This window comes from Tarenaya hassleriana, unplaced genomic scaffold (genome assembly GCF_000463585.1).
Source record: "Tarenaya hassleriana unplaced genomic scaffold, ASM46358v1 Cleome9, whole genome shotgun sequence".
Classification (NCBI taxonomy): domain Eukaryota; kingdom Viridiplantae; phylum Streptophyta; class Magnoliopsida; order Brassicales; family Cleomaceae; genus Tarenaya; species Tarenaya hassleriana.
In genome coordinates this window covers 1994105-2020650 of record NW_010971389.1, presented here as the reverse complement: position 1 = coordinate 2020650, position 26546 = coordinate 1994105, and the positions used below count along the sequence as shown (strand labels likewise).

The window sequence follows — 26546 nt, the reverse complement described above, 5'->3', positions numbered from 1 at the left end:
AAAAAAAAAAAAAAAAAAACAGAGCGCGTGAAACAGACGCTCGCGGGGCCCACATGGATCCGAGGGCGCGAGCATCTCACCTTTCGGACCTTTCCTCATATAAACCCCCATTGCCACACCTTCGGAGCCCTTCCCTCCACATTCATAACAAACAAAAACTCTTTTTTTTTCCTTCATCCCTTCTTCTTTTAATCTCCTGAGGTTATGTGATTCATCTCCTTCAATCTTCTTCCTGTTCACGTTTTTTTTTCTCTCTGTGTTTTTTTTTTGTTTTACGTATCAGTAGCTAGCTATGGCGGCCTCCGGCGCTAAAGGGAGTGGACTCGAGCACATCAAGAATGAGTCTGTTGATCTGGTGATTTTCTCTTCTCTTCTTTCTCGTTGTTTTTGCAATGGCTGTTTTCTTTTTTTCTAAAAAAAAATCTCGTGTTTGTTTGGTTGCCGAGGAAAAGGGAAAACCACGATGAAATAAGAGAATACTAGCTTGTCATGGCGTTTTCTTCTTCTAATTTTTTTTTGCTTTGGGATTTATGATATCTCGTTTTGTCTACATGGGAAGGGAAATAAGTTTTCTCGGTTCAGTTGATGATTTCACCGAAAAAATCGATATATATGCTTTTTGTGTTTGGTTGCTGAGAAAATCTCTTAGTTGGTTCGTGTTTTCTTTTCTTTCTCGGAGAAAACTTATTTTCTCGCCATCGTCAGTTTCAGTTGTGAAACACTTGTAACTCTGCTTGGTGGCTGAGAAAACGCGATGATTTTAGAAATTCTGGCGAGTAGAAAACGTTAGGAAACGGGAGAATACTAGCTGATCATAGTGTTTTTTTTTTCGTGATTCTGGGAAGTATTTTTATATATTTACATGATTAAGAAATTTTTGGTGCATAGATAGAGGATTCATTGTCTGGGTTTTGAAATATTTTCTGTTTGGTTGCTGAGAAAATATCTTTGTCATTTGTTTTCTTCTCGGATATCTTTCAACGGAATTGTCGAAAATTTTCTGGTGCATGTAAAGGGCAAATCCCTTTTTCTGCAACAGAATTTCTGTAGCGAAAAATTTTGACGCTGTTTGGTTGCTGTGTCAGAATATTTTCTCGCCCACGAAAAGGGAAGTTATATATTTTCTCAGTCTGTTTGGATGCTGGGAAAATTTCGTTGTGGCGGTGGATGATAACTTAACAGAATCCAAAGTTTCAAACCTCTCAGGCTCCCACTTTCCCTCACGAACGTAATGAAATTTGATTACTGATGCTTGAACGAGAAAATAACCCAAGCGATTCAAAGCCTAACATCGTCCGCAGTTTACATACCAAATATATACGTGCGTAAGCTTGCACATCTATATACGTGTTCTAGAGAAATCGCAAGGAAATGCCGCCGAAAAATTTTCGTTTTTTAAGAATCCTGGTCTATTGGAATGGTGTCTCCAGGTTCGAATTCCGATGGAGGAAGTGTTCGAGGAGCTGAAATGTACGAAACAAGGTCTAGCTTCAGAGGAAGCAGCCTACAGGCTTCAGTTGTTCGGCCCCAACAAGCTGGAAGAGAAAAAGGTTCGCTCTTTCGATGCTTTCCGTTCGTGCTTTTGTCAACCGTTGGATGCTTTTTTTGCAGCTTCCTGACAAATTCTCCATTGAAAAACCAGGAGAGCAAATTTCTCAAGTTTTTAGGGTTTATGTGGAATCCATTGTCATGGGTCATGGAAGCAGCTGCCATAATGGCCATTGCTCTTGCAAATGGCGGAGGTCGTCCTCCGGATTGGCAAGACTTTGTCGGGATTGTTTGCTTGCTCTTCATCAACTCCACGATCAGTTTTATCGAGGAAAACAACGCGGGGAACGCAGCTGCAGCTCTCATGGCCGGGCTCGCCCCCAAAACCAAGGTTACTCACCACTTCAGAGTTTATTCCTCTTACTTGTACTTGACTTAAGGTTCTTGGTTAGTTTCGGTAAGGTTTTGTTCTGTTTTCCTAAGGTTCTTTGTTCGTTTCAGTGAGATTTGTTCTGTTTTGGTTAGTGTTTTTTGGTTCTGTCACGGTTAGTGTCTTTTACGGTTCTTGTTTTGTTTTCCTTGTGTTCTTGGTTGATTTCACTAAGGTTTAGCTGTTCTGTTTTTTGGTTCTGTCTTGGTTAGTGTTTTAAAAAGTTGTTGTTCTGTTTTTCTAAGGTTCTTGGTTGATTTCACTAAAGTTTAGTTGTTCTGTTTTGGTTCTTTGGAAAAACTGAACACCTACAGGTACTTAGGGATGGTCGATGGAGCGAGCAAGAAGCGGCGATTTTGGTTCCGGGGGATATAATCAGTGTAAAACTGGGGGATATAATACCGGCTGATGCACGTCTACTCGAGGGTGATCCTTTGAAGGTCGATCAGTCTGCCCTTACAGGAGAATCCATTCCGGTAAATAAGAATCCTGGGGATGAAGTTTTCTCTGGATCAACCTGTAAACAAGGAGAGATAGAGGCAATCGTTATCGCCACGGGTGTTCATACCTTTTTCGGTAAAGCTGCTCATCTTGTCGACAGCACAAATCAAGTAGGACACTTCCAGAAAGTTCTTACAGCCATCGGTAACTTCTGCATATGTTCCATTGCTGTTGGAATCATCATAGAGCTCATCGTGATGTACCCGATACAGCATCGCAAGTACAGAGACGGGATAGATAACTTACTCGTCCTTCTCATCGGAGGAATCCCTATTGCCATGCCTACTGTCCTGTCAGTCACCATGGCTATTGGTTCTCACAGGCTTTCTCAGCAAGGTGCCATCACAAAGAGGATGACTGCCATTGAAGAAATGGCGGGCATGGATGTGCTCTGTAGTGACAAGACAGGAACTTTGACACTGAACAAACTTACAGTGGACAGAAACCTAATTGACGTGTTTGCCAAAGGTGTGGATAAAGAACATGTCATCCTTTTGGCGGCTAGGGCTTCGAGGACTGAGAATCAGGATGCCATTGACGCTGCCATTGTTGGTATGCTTGCAGATCCCAAAGAGGTATGGTCTTCTTCAATCTGTACTAGTTATAATATGGCTTTTGAAGTTTTTGAATGTGTTCTACAGGCTCGAGCTGGTATTCGAGAGGTTCATTTCTTCCCTTTCAACCCCGTCGACAAGAGAACTGCGTTGACATATATAGATTCTGACGGAAACTGGCACCGAGCAAGCAAAGGTGCTCCAGAGCAAGTATTCACACTTTCCAACAAACTTTTCCATTGATGTTCAGTTTTATATGTTGCCAGATTCTCAGGGTTTTATACTGATGGTGTCAATGGACTTCCTTTCTACCTTTACCAGATTCTAAATCTCTGCAACTGCAAGGAAGATGTCAGAAGGAAAGTCCATGCAGTGATTGATAAATTTGCTGAACGCGGGCTTCGGTCTCTGGCAGTTGCAAGACAGGTTTCGTGAATTATAAACAATGTAAACTCTCATTGATGCATTAGAAAATCTCTTATTCTTGTTGTTTAATCATATCCATTGAATCGAATTTGCTGCAGGAAGTTCCCGAGAAGAACAAGGACAGTCCTGGTGGCCCCTGGCAATTCGTAGGCCTGTTGCCTCTTTTCGATCCTCCCAGACACGACAGTGCTGAAACAATCAGAAGGGCCCTAAACCTCGGCGTCAATGTTAAGATGATAACTGGTAAGAAAGAATCTTACAAACCCTTTTTCTTGATCTCTTCGCTTCATTTTCTTGACATAGTTTTCATCTTCTTGGACCAGGAGATCAGCTGGCAATTGCCAAGGAAACTGGTCGAAGGCTCGGGATGGGAACGAACATGTATCCTTCTTCCACTTTGCTTGGACAAGACAAAGATTCCTCCATGGGAGTACTTCCTGTTGATGAGTTGATAGAGAAATCCGATGGATTCGCAGGAGTGTTTCCAGGTATTGTCCGAAGTTCACAAAGGCACAACATCATGCAGGTTCTGTCTTGAATCTCGGGTTTCTGATAGATTTTCTGGTTCAAAAAAAATGTGCAGAACACAAGTACGAGATTGTAAGTAGGCTTCAACAGAGAAAGCACATATGTGGAATGACTGGTGATGGTGTGAACGATGCCCCTGCCCTTAAGAAAGCGGATATCGGTATAGCTGTTGCAGATGCCACAGATGCTGCAAGAGGTGCTTCTGATATTGTTCTTACGGAACCCGGTTTGAGTGTTATCATCAGTGCAGTACTTACAAGCAGAGCCATATTCCAGAGAATGAAGAATTACACTGTAAGATTTCATTGTACACATCTCCTTTTGCTGTGATATTATCCAGTCAAAGATTCACAATGACTAACTGAATCTATTTCCTCATCATGGTTTGCAGATATATGCTGTCTCCATCACTATACGTATCGTGGTAAGTGTACCTGAAATTCGTGGAATCCAGGGTCACTTCATGGTTCTGATCCTAACCCAAGTTTATGTGATGATTCACAGTTTGGCTTCATGTTCATTGCATTGATATGGAAGTTTGATTTTGCTCCTTTCATGGTTCTAATCATCGCGATCTTAAACGACGGTAAGATCGCTCTTTCAGACATTCGAGATGATGATATAACTATTCTTATGCATAATAACCAAAACGGTTTTAACGCTCACCTATGCTTTATTATAGGAACAATCATGACAATATCAAAGGACAGAGTGAAGCCATCTCCACAGCCTGACAGTTGGAAACTCAGAGAAATCTTCTCAACCGGGATTGTTCTTGGAGGCTACTTAGCCTTGATGACCGTCGTCTTCTTCTGGGCGATGAAAGATACCGACTTTTTCTCGGTATATATATATAGACTTTGTATTGATCTCTCTATATACAAAAAGGCTAGACGGTATTCACTTGATGTTAAACCTTGTTCTCTGGATTATGCAGGAGAAATTCGGGGTAAGACCATTGAAGGAGCATCCTGAGCAAATGAATGCAGCTTTGTATCTGCAAGTGAGTATTATCAGCCAAGCTCTCATCTTTGTGACGAGATCCCGAAGCTGGTCTTACGTTGAACGTCCTGGACTTCTCTTGCTCGGAGCTTTTGTCGTCGCTCAGCTGGTAAACGAAAACGTCATTCTTACCCTAAGACTATCACAACGAATACGGATACAGAAACCAGAGAAAGCGGATTTATGTATATATGTATTTGCAGATAGCGACATTCATAGCGGTTTACGCGAACTGGAGCTTTGCTCGCATACAAGGAACCGGGTGGGGATGGGCAGGGGTGATATGGGTTTACAGTGTTGTGACGTATATCCCTCTCGACTTGCTCAAGTTCGCCATCCGATACGTCCTAAGCGGGAGAGCATGGAACAACCTTCTCGAGAACAAGGTACGTACTGACGAGGCTATGGCGTGAGAATCTATCTATCCACGAGTATATATAGGAATGGCAACTAGAAATGTTACTTGTATATTGATGATGTTGCTGCTATATATATATATATGAACACAGACGGCATTCACGACGAAGAAAGATTATGGGAAAGAGGAGAGGGAAGCACAATGGGCCACAGCTCAGAGAACACTTCATGGACTTCAACCTGCAGACGCAGCCAACGTCTTCAGCGACAAGAACAGTTACCGAGAACTCTCAGAGATAGCCGAGCAGGCCAAGCGCCGGGCTGAAGTTGCCAGGTACGTATATATACCCTCCTCCTCACCACGAACACACACACACATATATATAGCACCTGCAATATCTGATTCTTTGGCCATCTCTAATTGCAACACATGAAATGTGTTGTTCGTACATGGAAAATCTACAGGCTGAGGGAGCTGCATACACTGAAGGGGCACGTGGAGTCAGTGGTGAAGCTCAAAGGACTCGATATCGACACGATTCAGCAGCATTACACCGTTTAACAATAACATCAAAACTCTTTCTTAATTAATATATATATATATATATATATATATATATATGCTATCTATATTATAATATAGGGTATATATAAATTTTTCATTCTCAAAAAAAATATAGGGTATATATATCTATTTTGAAATGTCTTTATATATAAATATATATATATATAGCTATCTTAAGATATAAAGTTGTATGTGTGCACGTGCGCAATAAGATATCCGGAAAACTCACCAATGGGATTGAAGTGATTTTTACGGAATGTGTGATGTTCTGACATCTGATTGGTTGTTTTGTTAAGTACACAATTTTCCAAAAAGGGCATTTCTTTCCCTTTGACATTTGCCTCTCCTTTTTATTCACGTTGTCACACACATATTCAATTCAGGGTGGTATCGGGTCGAATTTATCTGAATCCGAACCCCAATTTTTCATATTATATTAGTCGAACTTGAATTCGATTTGTTCGGGTACCCAAACATCGGATATCCATGAGTACCCAAACCAAAAATTTTAAAATAATTTTTAACAAAAATATAATATATTTTTTGTTGAAGACAAAGAATGCAAAAGAAGATGTCAAAGAGAAGAAACATTTGTCATGCAAATCCATGCACACATTCAACGTGAAAGATGAATGCTTTCCTTATGATGTGGCTCCTCAATCTTGGCACATTATCAACTAAACAAATAAGGAAAAGTTGAGTAAATCATCAATCAATCTCGGTCAGCATTCACTCATCAATCATGTGATCGTTTAGAAGATACTCCTAAATGATTTCTTCCTTATCCCACTTTGTAAATATTTTATTTTTATATTCTTCCCTTTTTTCATTCAAGTAGACATTGGTTCACTTAGTCTATATATTCACATGTGCCTTTGTAAATTAATGGTTATAATAACAAGGGACTTAGTTCCCCTTTTATTTTATACTCTCATCCTTATAATTTTCCACATCATTTCAAACACAATTTCTATAGAATTCTTCATTTTTTTGGTAATGTGTGAATAAAAAATATAATATATATTATATATAATAATTTAAACTATAGTTAATATATATAAAAATTTTATAATATAATAGATAAAAATAAATAAAAGGATATAAAAAATTATATATTGAAAGTTACATTAAGTTTAGTTTTAGATTTTTATATAATATAATTAAAACTTAGGGATAAAATTATAAATTTATGACCCTCCAAGTATCCAAAGGTAATTTCATTATCCAAAACCGAATCTAAATTTTGGATTTTTCTTAACATTATACCTAGTTTCATCGTGTTTAGATATCCAGATTTAGATATCTAACTCACGGGTTGAATCGGCTAGCTGAATTTCGAGTTTTTTGGCCACCCCTAACTAACTTATAGTGTGTGTGTGTGATTTTTTATTTTATTTTAAAAAAACATTTGCCTTATTCTCACTTAAAATTTAATATTTTGGTTCAGATAATAAAATTGAAATGAATAATTTATATATATATATATATATATATATATATATTAATTACATATTTTAAATTTTTATATTAATCAAACATAAATAAAATATAAAAATAATTGAAAAGTTACAATGAAAATTATATTTTTAATTTTTAAATTTTTTTTTGTAACAAAAATGAATTGGATCAAATCTAAATTAGATATAAAAACCAATACATATAAATTTTACAAAATAAAAAACTATCTGATAAAATATAATCAAAACAAAACTCGAAATATTCGAACTTAATCAGACCACGATCAATTTGGGTCTTAATATATGTTTAATTTCAGTTTGTATGAACAAGTCTAAAAGGATGTCTCATGTTTTCTCCTCTAATTGATTTAGTATGAATGTGAAAAATAAAATATCTAATTTTCCTAATTACAATTTTTAGGGTGTCTATACATTTAAATTTTCAATTAAACAAAAGAATGTCATTTCAAAAATGTATAAAATAATAGATCTTGAGAATCTAGAACATAAGTATTCAACAAAAAATGGAGTTATTTTTTACGTTTCATTTTTTACGTCTTTTAACGAACTGAAAACATAAACACCACATGAAATATAATATAAGATTTCTCGATTAAGTTTATGATTTCGTTACAAAAAAAAATATTACAGCTATTTAATTACATGCAGTGATTGATCTAGTATCTAAAATTCATAAGAAAATGTAAATAATAACTTCCTAGTTCATGTCCGTCTCATTACAAGCAGATAAATTATTTAATTAAGACATGTTAAATAGCAAGTTCTTTACACAATCAACTTGGTCTACTCGGAAATCAGAGCTTAAGCCAAGTGTTCTTTCAAGCCTTCAACAAAAGTTGTAATTCACAGTAATTCCATTAAGTATTATGGATACATATTTTGATCCAAATATATAAAACATAAATCAATCAACCGAATCGAATTCAATTTCAAAATGATTATGTACCTTTTTATTAAATCAAATCAAATTGAATCAAAGTGCAATCCGGCCAACCATATTGTAAAAATAATTGGAATTTTAAATATATAACTGCATTTTAGGAAATAAATATTTTTAATAAAATTGAATCCGAGTCGAATTTGAATGAAATTAAACCTAAACTTAAAATCAATATGAATTCCGGATGAATATAGTTTTTACAAAAATATAATTGAAATTTGATGTATGACTGTATCTGTATCCAACGTATTATTAATCATGTAAACGTAATATGAACATGCAACAACTACGTCGAACAAAAACAAAACCAGCGAGATAGATCACCAACAAAAGAAATGACATCACGAAGGAGATCATAAGGTGTCTCGAACGCACACTGATATATATATATATATATATATACACACATATAATTTATATATTGTTTTAAATCTTAATTGGTGAAATATAGATGGTATGTTATGCTATTTAATAATTTCGGGATGAATTATTAATGTTGAACGAACTAAAAAAACAAATTTACCACAAAAATAATAACACTAACAAGTAATTAACGCATGAGAAACGAAGTAAATGTGAAATAATATTAATAATAATAAAAATAGATGAACAAAAAAAGCGCAAAAAAAAACACGTTTGCATTGCAGAGGGGAAAAAAAAAGAGGGGAGAGAGAGACACGCCCACAAAAAAAAAAGGAAGAAGAACAAAACCCAATAAGCAGCGATCGAAGCTTAACACAAAAGAGCGAAAGCTCGGACATTCAAATCCGAAAGCAATACGACCCATCAACGGAGACACTGCGAATTCTAAGAACCAAAATTTTGCCAAACCCGAGTTTTTAATCGAAGCGAAGCAGAGGAAGAGCCAGGAATCATCGGTGTTGGTCGGGAAAGTTGCTTCTTCTGTCTCGGGATCTTTTTCCTTCTGTCTGAAATTCTGGTCGGTATTACTGAGGTTAGGTTTCAATCAATCTCTCAACACTTGATTTTTCTGCTTACGAGCTTGGGTTTCGCTCCTCGTGGCCCTTTTCTTCAAACCGCAATTCGAATTTGACCTTTTTAAGGCAATTCTTTTGTTTGCTCTGTTCCCAAGCTCAAATTGTTGGAACTGACTGATCCCAATTTGTTTCACTTAAATTTCGAATGTTCTGAAGTTTTTATAGCTACCGAATCGGACGTTAAAATGTTGGTTTTTTTTTCTTTTGGTTTTGGTGCAGTTTCGTGATTTTGCCCGCTCGTGAAGTTGGCGAAAGGGTCGTGGGTGTTTCTTCCATTGGAGGGCATCATTTGATTACTCGGAGCTAGGGTTTTGAACATATTGCGGTACTGATTCAGCTGAAATGAAATTTGGGGGGTTTGGTGTAAGCTGGATAGTAGATATGATCTCTAGGGTTTTGGTTTTGGGGAGATGAGATTTGGCTTTTCCGGCTTCTGGATTTGGGAGTTGGGGTCGTCTGAAAATGAGAAAAGCTTCAATCTTTCTAAAGCTCGAGCTGTCCGTACTCAAACCCTGACGAGTTCTTGAGATGTGCTTTTTGTGATTTGCATTTGGGGAGGGACGAATTTCATGAGTAATAAAAGTTTTATTGAAGGATAATAAACAATAGCTTAGGGGGTGCATTTGATTTGTGCACTCTCTGTCTGTACATTTGGTTTTGTTGTGGAAGAGAAAGAGGAACATTTCTGTTTTTGGATGGTAAGTGAGTTTGTGTTGTGAGAACAGCCATGCAGCGACCTCAGCACTCTAGGATTGATCTGGGTGAGCTGAAAGCCCTGATTGTTAAGAAGATTGGGGTTGAAAAATCTAGAAGGTACTTTTATTACTTGAGCAGGTTTCTGAGTCGTAAGCTTACTAAGAGTGAGTTTGATAAGTTTTGTCACAGGCTGTTAGGGAGGGAGAATCTCCCTCTACACAATCAGTTGATCCGTTCGATTTTGAGAAATGCATCTCTGGCTAAGTCCCCACCTCCAGCTCATGTTGCGGGTCACCTTGCCAAACCTTTGGTACAAACTGTTCAGAGTTCTCCTAACAGAGAAGAACATAGCGGGTCTTTACTCCCTAACCATAGCCAAAATGACCTTGTCTGTTCAAACGGGGTTTTGTCCATGTCTACACGAAAAGTTAGGTCTGTAATGCAACACTGGAAGACCAGGGACAGGCCTAGTCCTCTAGGGCCAAACGGGAAGGTCGAAAGTCTGTTGCATCAGCCCGTGAGTAGGGAGGACAATAGTGGTACTATCAACATGGAAAATGGGGATTTGGGTCATTCTGATTATCATAGAGCAAGCCGATTTGTTGATGAAAGTGACCGTTCATTCCTCCGTCCTGTTGAAAAACCGAGTATACCAAGTAAAGACCAGGTTGCTACGACAGTTACCAAAGGTGATAAAGAGGAAGAGAAGTACGCTAGACTAAATCTCTGGAGAAGTCCTCTAGTTGCACCTCTAGGGATTCCATTTTGTTCAGCTAGCGTTGGTGGGGCCCGCAGAACTGCTTCCACCAGTCCAAACCCAACTAGTTGCTATGACAGTGGTGGATTATCCGATACAGAGATGCTAAGAAAACGGATGGAGAATATTGCAGTAGCACAGGGTCTTGGAGGAGTTTCGTTGGAGTGTGCTAATATGTTGAACAACATGTTGGACGTTTACCTGAAGAAGCTGATAAAGTCGTGCATCGACTTGGTTGGAGCTAGGTCCAAGAGCGGAATGCCCAGGAAACAAATTTTAGACAATCAGCACGTTCAGAACAAGGTTGTAAATGGAGTGTGTCAGAGTAATAACTTCCATTTGCAAAATAGCTACGGACCTTTGGACACAACACAAGATCAGCAGCATTCAGTGTCTCTGCTCGATTTTAGAGTTGCAATGGAGTTAAATCCACACCAACTTGGCGAAGACTGGCCGTTGCTCCGGGAGAGAATTTGCATGCGTTTGTTTGATGAACAAGAATTGGGGGTGTGAAGGAATATTTGTACGTTGACGTAACAAATTGTCTAAGCCAAGGTCCTAAACTCAGTGGCTGATTTTTTTGATGCATGACTGATTCATAACTTTGTGCATCCATAATGGACCAGACGGCTGCATTCTGTGCCAAAAAAGCACATCTCTCTCCGGTAGTAACAGACTCGGGACAGGCTGAGGCTAGTAGATTATTTTCGACGGCAGCCAAGCTAAGAGGGCATGTTTGGAACATAGTGAATACGTGCCATTTGTTGCAATGTTGTAAGATTAGCTGTCCTGTCCCTTGGTCATCCCTGCAAGTCTCAAGCTTTCTGTGTAACCCTCGGCCGTTAACGAAATCTGAGAAAGTTTTGCAGGGGCTACTGTGCTTTAGCTTGGTGAAAGGTGCAATGCAATCATGTAATAGCTGCAGTATTGCTCTGTATGTAACCTAGTCTTAGAATGGTTTTGGGTTCTTCTCTTACAATAGTGCATTGACATCCACTTGATATTGCATTTTTGTTTTTCATTTCAATGGAAGAGTTAATTTCAATGACCCCCAGGACTTGTCTGTCTCTTGTGCGCGATAATCGGCATTGCAAGTTTTCCTTTATATATATATATATATATATATTCTTATACCATTCACCATTGCCCAGAGAAGTGATCCATCATGCATGAAAACATCGACATGAATGAAGAACATTTGTCAGATTGGCCAGCGGATGGCTTTTTAAGTGACTCTGACTGAATCATAGTTATGGGTTATGAACTTGTGTTGCTGCTTTTGATTGATTTCTCTTCTCAGTTTGTGTTGATTATGCCCTGAGGTTAATGCCGACCATGTAAGCAAGTACACCACTGAGAGAGTTGCAGAAGCAGGTGAACACAGTCAGGTTCATCAATGAGCCGAAGATGCTTGTAGCTTAACCAATGAGCTTCAGCAGGGTTTCATAGGTGCCATTTTCGGGCAAGTCTCAAGCTCGAAGGCATTGTGGACAACCTGGACGAGCAACAGGTGAAGGAACTTGTGAGCTGAAATGCTATTTAATCCAGAAAACTCATCATGAGGGTTCCAGGCTTCAGAACCGGAAACCAAAAGGTAAATTTCTACGGTTCTGCAGCATCTGGTTTTCTGGAAATGTGACAGCTCTTGCAAGCATTCTGAAACATATCTAGAAATCATGCAGTTCTTTGTCTCTGAGATTCAGAAAGAATTCATGTTTTCTTGTTTTCTCCAGTTGTTGTTACACATGTTTATCTCTGTCGTCGGAAATAATCTCTATTGGCCTTTTCATTTTCAGGTGTGTAGAAGATGTATAGTCAACCAACACCACATCCTCTATGTATCTTATGGAGATCACAGCACAAAAACTTTGGGATGTCCTGACATTCATAGACCCAGTATCGGTTCAGACACAACAGATTTGCCGGTGCAAAGATCCAAACAACCAATCTTTGTTGCTTTCAACAACTTCCAAGTGATTCATATGGTATTTTGTTCATACAGATCAAGGGTTCCAGTTTGTACCCCTGATTTTATGCCATATCAACAGGAAACAGGCAAAGAGACATGTGTTTCCAATGTTACAACTTGTCATGTATCATGTTCATCAGACAGACAAGAAGACTGAAACACAGGAGGAATCTTGTGAGTACAATGAAAGGGATATGTACAGAAGATGACATCTTTGTTCACAGGCTCTAGAGAAATCCAAACTATGAGGAGGAAGAAGAATGTAATGGCAGTTATTCAGAAGAGGGTTCTGCAGAAGCTCTGCAAATAGGGCACCAGTTCTTCAGCCGCAGCCATTCTTGTACACAACCCACATGATACCTATGTTTACAGTGTAGCCTCCCAACTTCATCTCCTTCTGTATACTCTTCCTGTTAACCAGAGACCATAACTTCCATGTAATCAAAAGATGTACAAATGAGCGGTCCATGATTCACTTTGTTCTAAACCTCTGCTTCATTCATCTTCTTTTACGACTACAAGGCTCCACTTTCACCATTGCAGATTTAATTTAACCTTGAGTTTTTAACTTTCCATCTTATACTTGTCTATACATTATCGTTACCAGCTAAACAAGGAAAGGGGAAAATGACAAAGACAAACCTGACAGATGCTGCATTTAGCATCATCCTTTGAGACATTATCTGAAACTGTTATTTGATAGATGCTTCTTTCCATGCATTTTGATATTGCTTCTTCAGAGAGAGCAATGCTCACTGAACCAATCCTCTCTTCGAGAGCTAATAGCTCCTGTAATTATTGAAAGAGGAGACAAAAAAGAGTTAACCCTCATATAGTTTACACATGGTTATCTTTTCGTGAAACAACACATACCTCGTACGACATGTTATCGATGTCTAGCCTCATGTCTCGGTGACGATCATGGAAGCTCAGGCCACCAAGTAGTAGACCTGTCTCTATAACAAGCAGGTCCTGCAACATGGTTGGAAAACAAGAGTAAATACACTTCGCGTTTACAGAGAACACCAAAAGACAAATGTTTAGCTTCACCTCATAATTAAGTTCGATATCTCGTTCAATCCTGTCAAGTTCTGGTAGTATCTGCAGAAGCATTCAAGCACAGAAAACCACAAAAGCTTATGGTGTTAAAGCATCCATTTGCTAAGACATATATCAGTTTGAGCATACAAGAAATAATACCTCAGGAATCCCATCTAGATTGTAACCATGGAAATTGTCTTGACTCATTAGGGAACCATGGAACCCAACTTCTCGAAAACCACGGAACAGTTCTAAAGAGACAGGAGAATCATGATGGGTTGAGGTTTCAGTCTGGGACATTTCTGGTATTGTAATGGAGGATAGACCACGTCTTCCAGCCTCTCGGGTGGAGAATCTAGCACTAGCATCGCTTCCGATGACTGATCTCCGAGTCCCAACTGAAGTAACATCATTCTTGCTGTTCAAAACAAAGTTTCTTGGACGCCTATTATCGGTAATGGAGACTCTCAGGTTAGAGCCATAACATCTTTTTTGTGCTGGGGGTTCAGTTATATTCTTTCCCCTAGAGGAGCTAGAACTGCTTTCTCCAAAAGACTTTCTCGCATGACTTGGTCTCTTTTCCAAGCCAAAGCCAGATGGGATGACGCCTGATAACATCGACCTGCAGCTCCGGTTTCTCAGACCATGTCTGCTTACTGTGTTTGCTGATGGTGCCTGGCCAGAGGGACCAGCACGAAAACCTTGATCGTTCAATCCAAATCTCGGTCTAAACCCTCTCCTTGTTCTCAAACTTGATGTCAAGATTGAACACTCTGCTCCAGTAGTTTCATGTTTTTCATGAATTATATTTCCAGAACCAAGTCTACGGTGAAACCCTTTTTTGTGTACATCCAAGATTCGTGCCACTGACTCGTCCTCTTCACTGCTAGTGCTACTACTATCCGATGAATCCATGGCCATCTGAGGTATCATCGGTTTCTTCTCGCTTTTTGTGGAAGTGGACGCGGAGCCACGGGTTTTAGAGGAGGTTCCGATTATTTCCTTCCCGTTTGATGAAGAGCAGAAAGAAGACAACACAGATTTACCTTTTCTATTTGTAGAGCCAATCCAGGTACCCTTCATGGGATTTTTTCCCATAATGCAGCCGTCTCTACTGCAAATAGGAACATTGTTGTAACCACTGTTAAATCTGTCCCTCAGAATAATACCACTGCCCTTTTTAGTGTCGGGTTGCCTCTCACTGGCTCTTTTACCCGAGCATCCATCCATGAACATGGAAAAATGGCAGGCAATATCTGAAAAGAAAATAACAGTCTCTTAGTCAATTGAAACTTCTTTTTGAGTTGTAGATTATAGTAGCAACAGTATTTACTCTATTGCTAGATCAAGAACCATTCACAAGATCCATGTTTCAACAACAAAAGAGGATGATAACGAGGAGACGGTAAGAAACACAAGCAGAAAGATCAAGACATAATGTTTGTATTTATGTAATCAGAAACTAATGTACTTCCAGCTGCAGTTCAAGAAATATAAATCGGACATATGTTCTGCAAGGTACTCAAGCAACGGCAGAACAAAATCCTACGAGGAAAAGCATGTCCTTACATCAAATCTACGCATCCCTCCCAAAAAGACTTGTAAATATGCACAAGTTTATCATCAGTTACAGCTTTATTATACTGCTAATCTTTTCACCATGGACTGAAATGATCAACAAAGAAGCAAATATTCTAGAAATCCCCTACGGGGAAGTGTCAGATCTGCAGTTCTTGAGGATAGAATCATCTTTGCAACATCAAAAACCATCATGAAACAAACCAAATATTTACAAAAAACGAGGAGAAACAATGAGGGCTTATGCACAAACTCCAGTTTCTTTACTTTCTCTGAAATCATCATCATCATCACCATCATTGTCATCATCATCATCAGTATCATAACTTTAGTCTTCATAAGTGATTCAAGGGAAACAAAACAGAGATATGATCAGAAACAGTGATTCCTTTCTTCTCCCGGAAACAGGAAACTTAATGAAGAATCGCATCATCACTTTCAGAATCATGAACAACATCACAATTTCCCGCAAGATTAGAAACCCAGATTTCAAAAAACCCGTAAATTCGATCGAAGATACCCAGAAATTCATCGAGAACTCCGTTCGGATTATTCAGAGAGTAAAATTACACGGTTCAATACGACTAATTAAACCCACATCGGCAATCATCGACACACGAATGCAAAATCCAGGCTTTTACCTCTCTGCTTTTCTGCAATCTCCTACCTGCAAATTAGAACATGAACGAGAGAAAGAACAACGCTTTTGAAGCCCACAAGAATCCCGAAAGCATTTTTTATGTATTTATTCCATTTACATATTCTCTTCTTTGGGTACTTTAATAAATGAATAATCTTTTTCAAACGCCAAATTATATAATGTTTTCTTCCACAAAAGCTCAAGAAAACTTTCACAGAACGAGTGATGATATTATTATTATTATTATTATTATTATTATTATTATTATTATTATTATTATTATTATTTCATAAAAAAGAATCTGAAAAATTATATAATGTTCACATAAGTAGGGTGGACGTTTCGAGAAACGGTTCGGATTCGGGACGGAATTGATCGGTTCGATTTTTTAGGTTTTACAAAAATAGATACCAATCGGGTTTTTAATTGTATTCGGTTCGGTTCGGTTTCGGTATGAATTCGGTTCGGTTCCGGGTTTTAATAAAAAAATGATAGATTCTTTTTAAAAATATTCGGTTTTTCGGGATTTTTAAAGTTCGGTTCGGTTCGATTCGGTTCCAGAAAAATTCGGTTCTCTAAAAATGGTATCGTTCAGGAAATAACAGCGATTTCGGATCGGAAAAAATACCGTTTTAACGGTTCGGTTCGGTTCGGTAACGCCAAAACCTACGCAGAACGAGTAATGATTTTATTATTATTATTATTATTATTTCATAAAAAAGAATCTGAAACAGCGGACAGGCTGAGATCCGCACCGTCTATTATGGGGCAGAAACATCTGACGGTTGGTAGAGATTGCGACATCTCTGGTTGGGATAAAACTAAATTAAAATTAAGTAAAAAGACAATATGATGAGTTTGAGAATACAAAATTATTACAAGGACCTGATTGGATGCTGAAATTGTGTCGACATGATAATTTATTTTAGAGCCAAAGTTCTTATGGGAGACAATTAATTATGCGGACCTCCGGTCTACATACATATCATGACTTATTTGTTTACATTTTTTTATGGAAATGTTTCAATATATTGTTTTGTGCTTGTGTTCAACTTTTTTTTAATGTCCATGCGTTTAAATCTCCGAAAGAAAAATCAGATAAAAATAAAAATAAAAAATCTAAAAATATTAGAGATAATTAATATATTAATATCGAATTTTTCGATTTTCTAAAACAAATATAAGTTTATCGATTTTGACAAAATATACTCAATTTTAAAAATTTTAATAAAAGATAAATATCCAAACTCTTCCAAATATGTCAAATAGATACCTAAATAATTAATTTATCTAATTAATATCTCACCTATTTGATTGTACTATATCCATACCTTTTATGATGTCAATTCTCAATTTCACCCTTAACGGTGTTTGCTGTAATCGTTTTCTATTACATGACGTATAACGTGCTACGACATGTCATTAATTTTTTCTACATAAAAAAGACAACAATTTTCGGTTAACAATACCATTATAACGATAAAAGCGATACAAAATCAAAATTCTTAAATTAAAATCAAGCTCGAAATTGTACATTGTCAATATTTTTAAGAGTTTAATTGGATTCTAAATTGGCATAATCAAATAGTTGAGGTACTAGTTAGACAAAATTAATTGTTCACATACTTATTTGACATATTTGGACATATTTATATTTGATTTTCTCTTGATAAAAAAAAAAATGATCAACATTAAACGGTATTAAAAATTTAATAGACAATCTAACATAATATTGATTATCTACCAAATAATTATATCTAATATCTATCCAAAACGATCCATTTATAAATACGTTTGAATAAATATTTCAGTTTTATTAAACCCATTGATCATGTTCAATGGACATGTATGTTAAAATCTCGTGGAGATTCGTCAAACCATAAAAACTTGAACAGATTGTTCTCGTAGAAAAAAAAATTTGATTACATATTTACCTCATGAAATATTATCTAAATATTTATGTATCAATCTCTATTGAATAAAAGATGTGCTACAAATAATTTTTAGAAATTGAAAATATACAGTTCTGATCGATCACGTAACGTAATCTTCCATTTCGTCAACCATCGAATTCCGATTACTGAAACCGAAAAACTATTTCACACTTCAAGTTTTACTTTAAGGGTAAATTTCATTTTTTTTTCTGATGTATTTTGTATGTATTTGTCCAGCGGAAAACTATTATATTTCACCATAATTTTCAAAATAAAAGGAGAGATCAGGGTCACATATGGACACCTAATTTTGGATACGGGTTGGATATTCAGGAGTTTTAGGTTATATTCAATCCCAATTTAAATCTAATGAGTTATATATTTTAAAATCTGAATCTGAATTCGAGTTTTGAATATCCGAACTGTATTTTCTATTAGATAATTTTTGGATATTTGCAGATAACCAAACCCGACGTATTTGAAATATATTTTGCTTAAAAACTCACAAATCCATAGATTATATATAAATAATTTATAATATTATTGAAAAATATTCAAAATCATTATATTATAAAACTATAGTTTTTTTACATAAAAAAGTAAAAATAATTAAATATTGATAGATATATTTTTGTAATTTTCTAATAACTAAGGCTTTGAATGAAAGAGGTTTTGAGGTTTTTAAAATTCAAAAAAAAATTGACAATCAAGTTTTAAAAAAGTAGTTTTGTTAAAAACTTGAAAAGTCATTTTTATCAATAAATCAACTAAAAATTAAAAAAAAAACTTTTTTTTGTTAGATTTACAAAAATCAAAAACCAAAAATCCAAAAATCAACAACTAAAAACCAAAAACTAAAAACTAAAGCAAAAGGCCTAAATTTCATAAGTTTTATAGATTAATCACGTAAAAATTTTAAAGCCTATTTAATTAACAAAATTGTTTTATCCGATAAAATTATATAATCCAAATGAATGGGATTGGATTGGGTTACCAATTTGGTCTGTAGCTGACCAGGCCGAGTACTGAATAGTATTCCGGGGGCCCAAATACGGCCTCAAACTATCCTCGTAACACCTCGTTGTTTTTCCCCAAGGGAACGACATGTAGTCTTTGTTCCTTGATATGTGACAACACGATGTCCGAGTGAAATTACATGCTTCCTCTCTCGCGCTCTCGCCTCCCTCGCCACTTTAGCCGAGAGTTGATAAACCCTGGTTTCTCGAATCGTTCCCGATCGTTGGATCCATTCCGAGCAAGACCCATTTCCCGAGAGTTGGAACCCCGATAAAACCCAGATCCGATTTGGGAAAAGGGAGGGGTTTTGAGATCTTCGGTTTCTCTGGAGGGGGAAAAGATGGCTTTTAGAGGGAAGGAGATGATGAAGAAGGTGCTGAAGAAGGTGGGAGAGAATAATTTGGCACCTGGGCTCAAAGAAAAGCTCAAAAACTGCGTTCCCGACAGCAAAATCGTTATGGGCAGAGCCAAACGCGGCCTCTTCGCCGGGCGTCATATCCAGTTCGGCAACCGTGTCAGCGAAGACGGTGGCAACAAGTCTCTCTCTCTCTCTCTCTCTCTCTCTTATCTCTACATATATCTGTTTATATGTGCCTACCTGCGTGCGTGCCTCTATTCCTTATCCGGATGTTCTTGATGGGAATATCCCGGATGGTTGTTGTCTTTGCTCTCTGATTACGAATTGGATGGTGATATGGGTAGATTTTGTTGCCTGCAGTTTAGCCGTTTCTCGTGGTTCTTTTGGAACGATGCTGAAATTACACCTTGTTTATGGCTAGCTCCCCTTCTCAACTCGAATTTGGTCCTAGTTTTCTTGGAAAATCCAAGTTTCTGTTCTGAACTGCTTGTTAGCTGATTAAGATTATGTGCCATGTCTTCCCTTCATTGCCTTGATAGATTTTTTTTCTGGTTAAGCTTCCATGCTTGCAGTTCAGTCACCGTTGTTGTCTTCGAAAGGGAAGCTGAATTTTCCCTTCTCGACAGCTAGATTGGATGTTTGGATCTGTGCTTCTAGTCTTCTAGGACGATTTGGGTTTCTTCTGAACTGTGTGTTATCTTCCAAATGGTCTTGACAAGGATCCTATGTCTTGTCTTCTCTTCAGTGCCTTGATTATCTTTGTGGGTTCTGTTTAGTTCTCAACTTCCTTGTATCTGAGGGTTTAAATGGCCTCGAGCAAGATGTCATATCTATCACAGCTCTTGGTTTTCGCGGCATGATTTTTATAGGTTCTTTATCCGTTTGCTAGAAAGACGATATACAATGCACGTACAATTGCTCATGAATCAATGAACCAAATTATGCTTAGCTACAATTTCTGTGCTATTCCATTGCAAGTTTCTTCTTTGTGCATGTTCTTATGTTTGTTACTCAAACTATGCTTAAAGATGGCACCTTTGTGTAAGAAAATGGTATCCTTAGTGATTAGGTTTCATCTGTTTATAGACCTGACCCGTTAATCTCGTTAATTTTGGTGTGAGAACAGATCCAGGAGATGTTGGAAACCGAACGTCCAGGAGAAGAGGCTGTTCAGCTATGTATTTGACCGGCATATCCGAGTTAAAGTGACCACTCATGCTCTACGTTGCATAGACAAAGCGGGCGGGATAGACGAGTACTTGCTGAAAACGCCGTACCACAAGATGGACACGGAGACGGGGATGTACTGGAAAAGCAAGGTGGAGAAGATGTACGAGGAGCTCGGCCAGATGGAAGTAGCCTTCTTCACTCCGGAGGACGAAGCCAAGTTTGAGAAAGGGTTCGAAGACTTGAAGCTGGCGAAGAAGGAGGCCCGGAGGGAAGCCAGGCGGAAGATGTATGGTTGGAAAGGCTTGGGAGGAACGACGGGCGAGGAAGCCTCGGCCGGGAATTCTCTGGAAGAAGGGTCGGAGTCTCACCCGGATGATCACCAGTGGTTAGCGGCTAATGCCTAAACTGTTCTTGCTTTTGCGATTCTCGTTTCTTTTTTCCCTGAGCACTGAGTTAACAACACCCACTACTCTGTTCTTGAAGATATCCTTTGAGATCTTTGAACTCCTTCTTTGATACAGTTTACCAATTTATTCACGAGGTATCTATCATCTTTCATTATTTCCTTTGGAAGTAAGACATTGAATTACGTGCTTCTAACAGGGTAGATGTTTCGGTATTCGTTTCAGGTTTGGTTTGAGAATGATTCAATTCGATTCTTTCGATTCTATAAAAATACATATCAACCAATTATTATATCATTGCTTTGCTCTAGTTTTGATTCGGTTTTATCTTTTATTAAGAAAAAATTATAATTTTTTAAGAAATTTTTGATTTTTTTGATTTTTTTAAAATTCCGTTCGATTTCGAAAAACCCGGTTATCTAGAACAAATATCGTCCACGGAAATTCTGGACGATTCGATTTGAAAACGATGCCAAATTTTTTAACTCAATACGAAAATCCTTCGACAAAAATCCTTCAACAAGAGGTCGCCTTCTAGAATATGAAACGAAAATTCGATTTTTGGATACGTGGGTCCAAAAAAAACAGAGATACAGTAAAAAAAAAAAACAAATGATAACAAACAGTCATCACTTTAAACAAGATTCTCACTGTTGGGTTCTTTTTCTTATGAGAATATAATAATTTGTTTTTTTTTTCCTCCGAAAAAGACAACAACTGTAGATTTGTTTTTTCCCATGTCGGTGGAAAATATTACGAACAGTATTTGAATGATTCCCCAACAAACATGGGACCTTCCTCCGGTGGCGGGTGAGAGAGCATCATGCCTCTCTAGGCCTTCATGCAGTTTTAAAATCATTACATATATATACACAATTATATATGCAGATATTGTAGATAAATTCAACACTAAACCAGCTGGCAACGTTAAATCACCGTATCGGAAAGCACAAAAAGGTTATAATCTCTGATTATTCTATTTTATTTTAATTATTTTTATCGATGTTGTGAGTGAGTGACTGCTGCTGTTTTCCACATAACTAAAGATTTGACACGTCGGCAAAAAAAACTTTTTTTTGTATGTTTATATTTATAGTTTTGTTTTGGTGGTGATAAAGTGATAACTCGCTTCTAAAATTTTTTTTAATTTAATTATCACATTTTCAATTTTTTTTAGATAACTTAGAATCCAAATATGAAGTTTTATATAAGGTCAAATAATCATATCCCGCTAATTATATAATTTGTAATACTTATTTGGGATGGATACTTCGGTATTCGATTCGAATTCGCATTGAAAATAATTCGGTTCGTTTCTTTCGGTTTTACAAAAATAGATACCAAACGTTTATTATATTATATTTAGTTCGGTTTGATTACGGTTTTTATTAAAAAAAATAGATCTATTAAAAAAATATATTTTTTTGTATTTTTTTAAAATTCGGTTAAATTCTATTTTATTTTTTGAATATGTAATTTATATATGATACAGACATGATAAAATAAAAAATAATAAAGGAGACAGAAGGATGATTATTTTGTGGCTCTAAAAGTCAAAAAGATTAGCCAAAGTTTATTAGCTGTGATTAGGATAATATTAGCACATTCAGTCAAACGCATAAACTTCTGTCTCTGATAATGTTATTTAAATAAATTAACTAAACCCAATAACCATTTGATTAATTATAACCTCTCCTCGCTAATCTTCCTTAATTTCCTTTAATCTCCTCCAATCTTAATTAATCTACTTCTTGCAAACTACTCAGGCAAAAACAGCTCTGTGTCTGAGCCATTAACTCGCTGTTCTTCACCATGTTCCTCTTCTCCTGCAACTGAGTTCGACCATCATCACCGCTGTCATCGCATTCATCATGATCCTCGTTGTCGGATTCTTGGAGCGCAAGCAAAGGCATGGAATTAGGGTTTTTCCAAGCGTAGAACTGTGAAGAAGACGACGATCTTCCGCTTCTTCTCCTCCTGAGCTTGTTCGCTATCAGCAATCTTCTCCTCTTGTTGAATGGATTCTCGGCTTTCTCCAGATTCTTCACGACGTTTGCTTCCATCAGATTCCCGAACGATTTCGATTTACCCACGTAATGACTCGATAATCCTCTCCTGAAACCACACGAGAGATTCAAACGAAACAGATTACAGATGCAATCAAAGGTTTCGTCTCTTGGCATAACGACATCACTGTTCAAACCTTCGCTTGTTGTCTGGTCATATTCATCTTGTGAAAGTTATCAACTTTTGTGGAAAATTACGAGAGATGACATGATCTTATGGGGAATTATGCAGAGAATTCAGATCGATTAAATAGGAACGTACTTTATTGGCAAAGAATCGTTCAGAGAGGTGAAGGAACCCAATCCTCCTCCTTGGGATGAAACGGCGTCGTCTTCCTCGTCATCGTTCTCGCTGCTCTCACCCGGAGCACCGATCGACGATGAACTCTCCGACGACTCCTCCGGTGATAACTCAACACCTCCTCTCAACACGATCCGACTCGCCGACCCGATCTGGGCCATACCCGGTCCAGATTCCTCCGCCATGAACAGAGCCCCCGCAGGAACCGCCTTCTTATCCTGCGCCGCGACGCCGCTCCGTCCTCTGACGTACGCCGCGTCGATCCCAAACGTCGGACCCACCAAAATCTCCATTGTTCCGGCGGATCAACGCCGTGTAAGATTCAGCTGTCACCAATTGGCGATTGCCCGTCTCTTTGTTTTTCCCGTTCTCAGGCGAGGTGCGCAGTTTAAGCTCCCCGGTGTGGCGCAGGTTAAGGAATTTTTAGACAAAGTGAGCGAAGAGAGAAAGAAATGAAAATAAGAGAAAATGTCCAGACACAGAAGAAAAAAAGGAATAAGAGATAAGACGAAGGGACAAGGCTAATATTTATAATACGACCGTATATGTATACGATATCGTATATACCATGTATACGAGTGAGCAAGTGTTTACGTGTTTATACCCACATGTACTAAATATAGCACAGTGCTCGTCCGTTTACGCTAACGGAGACTTTGACGTTTGACACGTTCTTAATGACGTGTCGAAAGGAGAGTGGCTGATCGATGGTCCGTGTCCGAACGTTTAGGGTAACTCTCTGTTTGTCGTTGTACCAAAAGTTCGGTGGTCGGATCACACAATATATCGACCTTATCCATTATCCATTTTTTGATTTTTGTTTGTTTGTTGAAGACAAATTATAGAGAACAAATATTTTTTGACAATAGGGAATTTATTATTTTTATTCTACGATAAAACCTTAGACTTTTTGTTGGAAAAAAAAAGATTATTAACATTGTGTAATAAACCCTTTTCTACTATGGTTTGTAATTATATATCGATAAGTTAAAACTATATATTACAACACTTGGATACGATAATGTTATAACTAGGGATGTCAAAACGAGCCGAGCTCGCGAACCGACTCGAGGTTAGCTCCTTTTTTACCGAGTCGAGCCAAGAATATCTAAACCCAAATAAAAATGGGCTGAGTGAACCAGCTCGCCACGAGTCGAGCCTAAACGAGCTAGCTCGGCTGGCTCGCGAGCTGGTTCGGGAGCTGGAGTTAAAAAAAATTTTTACGTTGAAACTTGAAAGTAGTGATATTGTTGATATGATATTTTGATCTGAAGATGGTTTTTTGTATATGGATTAAGATCTAATTGTATATGGATGGATTAAGATCTGAAAATGGTTTTTTGTACATGGATGGATTATGATTTTATCTATTTGAAAATGATTTTTTGTATATAGATTGTGATTGTGAATATAAGTATGATTTGGATGTATTGGTATGTTTTTTTATGTTGATATATCATTTGGAAATGATTTTATATAATTTGATATGATTTTTTTTTAGATATTTAGAAAAATATGAGCCGACTCGGGAGCCGGCTCGCGAGCTAAGCGACTTGGACTGAGTCAGAAATTTTCTGGCCCAAATAAAAATAGACTTAACGAGTTGGACTGAAAATGAGCTGGCTCGAAACGAGCTGGTCCGAGCCGGCTCGTTTGACATCCCTAGTTATAACCATAATATTACAAAAATGACATCCAATAAACACATGTTACCAAAACATTACTACTACTACTACTATTATTATTATTACTATTCTTTTAAATTATATATGCAGATAATCATTTAAAAAAAACTTACGAAATATAGAGAATAAACTTTCATATATATCTAATTAAATCAAATGTTACAAGTGTATATATATATGTATAGAATAAGTATATTATATTCTTTTAGTTATCTACGCATTATTCATTAATGTAATTCTACGCATATATATACACAAACGGGGTAAAATAAGTAGTAGATGGTATATAATCAATATATAGGATATATCGGAGATTTTATTCTTTATTTGTTCTTATAAAAATTAAAAAGGATATAATTAATAATGTCATTATATATGGAAAAGAACGTGCAACGAAGAATTAATGGGGAAGCAAGAACTTTGACTGGTCAAGGATGAGAACAATTAAGCCGAGTGGATTAGTACAAATATTATCTATTTGGTGATTTTAGGATTATAAATATATATTAAGCATGGACCCTTATTATTACATATGGATGAACCGCTTGTCATAGTTTTCCATTTTTTGGACCTTCTTTCCTTTAATTTCTACATATTTTATCTATGACTATGTTGAATATTTTTGGAAAATGAAATGCACAAGATTCCTTTTTTTATTCCCAAGACAGATAGAGATCATATGAAACAAATTGATATTTTAGAAAAAAAATATGAAATTTTGGTAATTATAATCTTTTAACTTAAAAATGAAACTACAAGAAAATAAGATAACTATCCATGTCTTAAATATGTGAAGAAGAATCTTGTTGGTATCACAAACAAGGGAAAACTATACTATTTTCCTATTATTTATGTTTACAACATTCAAACCAAAAGTATTGATTTAGTGAGAAAATCCGCTCGAGAGAAAAATATTAATATTTGTTTTAGATTTGTTTCATAAGATATATATATATATATATATATATATATATGGTATGATTTTGTATCTTTATCTTCCTAATATCCGTTAGCATGATCAATGATAAGCTTGGTTAGGTATTCAATGCCAACTGTTCATAACAACTTATATATATATATATAATATGATTAATATTATGATGAGGCAAGTATAAAAGAGCCTAACATTATCTCTTTTGAGTGACAAAATTAAAATCATTTATTAAATGTGGCAAAATCATCAAGTCCACTGTTCCTTAGGCCTTTTTTTTTACAATATCTTCATGTGGGGAACCTCCATATCCAATTATTCATTTTCCTTTTTATATTAAGAAAACACAATTAAATGTTCTTATTACATAAAATATATGTGAAGGATATGGTTTTTGTTTGGTAGTAATTATTATGTTTGGGGTTTTTTTGGTCTCTTTTGTTCACACCACTCGATTGGTTATGACAAGTTGGTACTAATAATATCGTTTGCTCTTAGATAAAATATCATATCCCACATTTTACGCACGAATAATAAGTATAGATTAAAAAAAATATAAACCAAATAGAAAACACATTAATATATAAATTTTAGATTTATATTAACTTTTCATAATTTTAGATTTTCTCCAAACATATACAAGATAAAAGATTTTTCATCACGGAAAGTAGATTTTATTTCAAAAGACCTCTAGAACAATAACAAAAAAAGTCCCTAAAATAACACGAATAA

The 26546-nt window shown here is 36.7% G+C and overlaps 5 protein-coding genes across 5 annotated transcripts; 3 read left to right on the top strand and 2 right to left on the bottom strand.

Moving 5' to 3' along the window:
- Positions 1-143: 143 nt before the first annotated feature.
- On the top strand, positions 144-5944 carry LOC104803871 (ATPase 5, plasma membrane-type). The gene is given in 16 exon segments (XM_019201366.1): positions 144-355; positions 1431-1550; positions 1643-1879; positions 2233-2994; positions 3061-3183; positions 3295-3399; positions 3498-3642; positions 3723-3884; positions 3887-4221; positions 4319-4351; positions 4432-4513; positions 4610-4770; positions 4865-5038; positions 5133-5315; positions 5439-5620; positions 5752-5944. Coding segments are annotated over 16 exon segments (2964 nt in total). The 5' UTR covers positions 144-292; the 3' UTR covers positions 5849-5944.
- Positions 5945-8945: 3001 nt separating this feature from the next.
- Positions 8946-11770, top strand: LOC104803873. The gene is made up of 2 exons (XM_010527968.1): positions 8946-9224; positions 9487-11770. Exon 2 carries the CDS (start codon positions 9995-9997, stop codon positions 11231-11233), a length of 1239 nt encoding a protein of 412 aa, XP_010526270.1. The 5' UTR covers positions 8946-9224; positions 9487-9994; the 3' UTR covers positions 11234-11770.
- Positions 11771-12773: 1003 nt separating this feature from the next.
- Positions 12774-16062, bottom strand: LOC104803874 (E3 ubiquitin-protein ligase RLIM-like). The gene is made up of 6 exons (XM_010527969.2): positions 15950-16062; positions 13890-14986; positions 13740-13790; positions 13563-13661; positions 13332-13478; positions 12774-13099 (listed from the first exon to the last, which is right to left on the bottom strand). Exons 2-6 carry the CDS (start codon positions 14964-14966, stop codon positions 12962-12964), a joined length of 1512 nt encoding a protein of 503 aa, XP_010526271.1. The 5' UTR covers positions 14967-14986; positions 15950-16062; the 3' UTR covers positions 12774-12961.
- Positions 16063-19058: 2996 nt separating this feature from the next.
- Positions 19059-20988, top strand: LOC104803875 (54S ribosomal protein L24, mitochondrial-like). Its single transcript, XM_010527971.2, has 2 exons — positions 19059-19436; positions 20384-20988. Exons 1-2 carry the CDS (start codon positions 19240-19242, stop codon positions 20829-20831), a joined length of 645 nt encoding a protein of 214 aa, XP_010526273.1. The 5' UTR covers positions 19059-19239; the 3' UTR covers positions 20832-20988.
- A 1390-nt stretch (positions 20989-22378) lies between these two features.
- Positions 22379-23702, bottom strand: LOC104803870. Its single transcript, XM_010527965.2, has 2 exons — positions 23160-23702; positions 22379-22946 (listed from the first exon to the last, which is right to left on the bottom strand). The coding sequence occupies exons 1-2, from the start codon at positions 23489-23491 to the stop codon at positions 22571-22573; spliced, it is 708 nt and encodes a 235-aa protein (XP_010526267.1). The 5' UTR covers positions 23492-23702; the 3' UTR covers positions 22379-22570.
- Positions 23703-26546: the final 2844 nt, after the last annotated feature.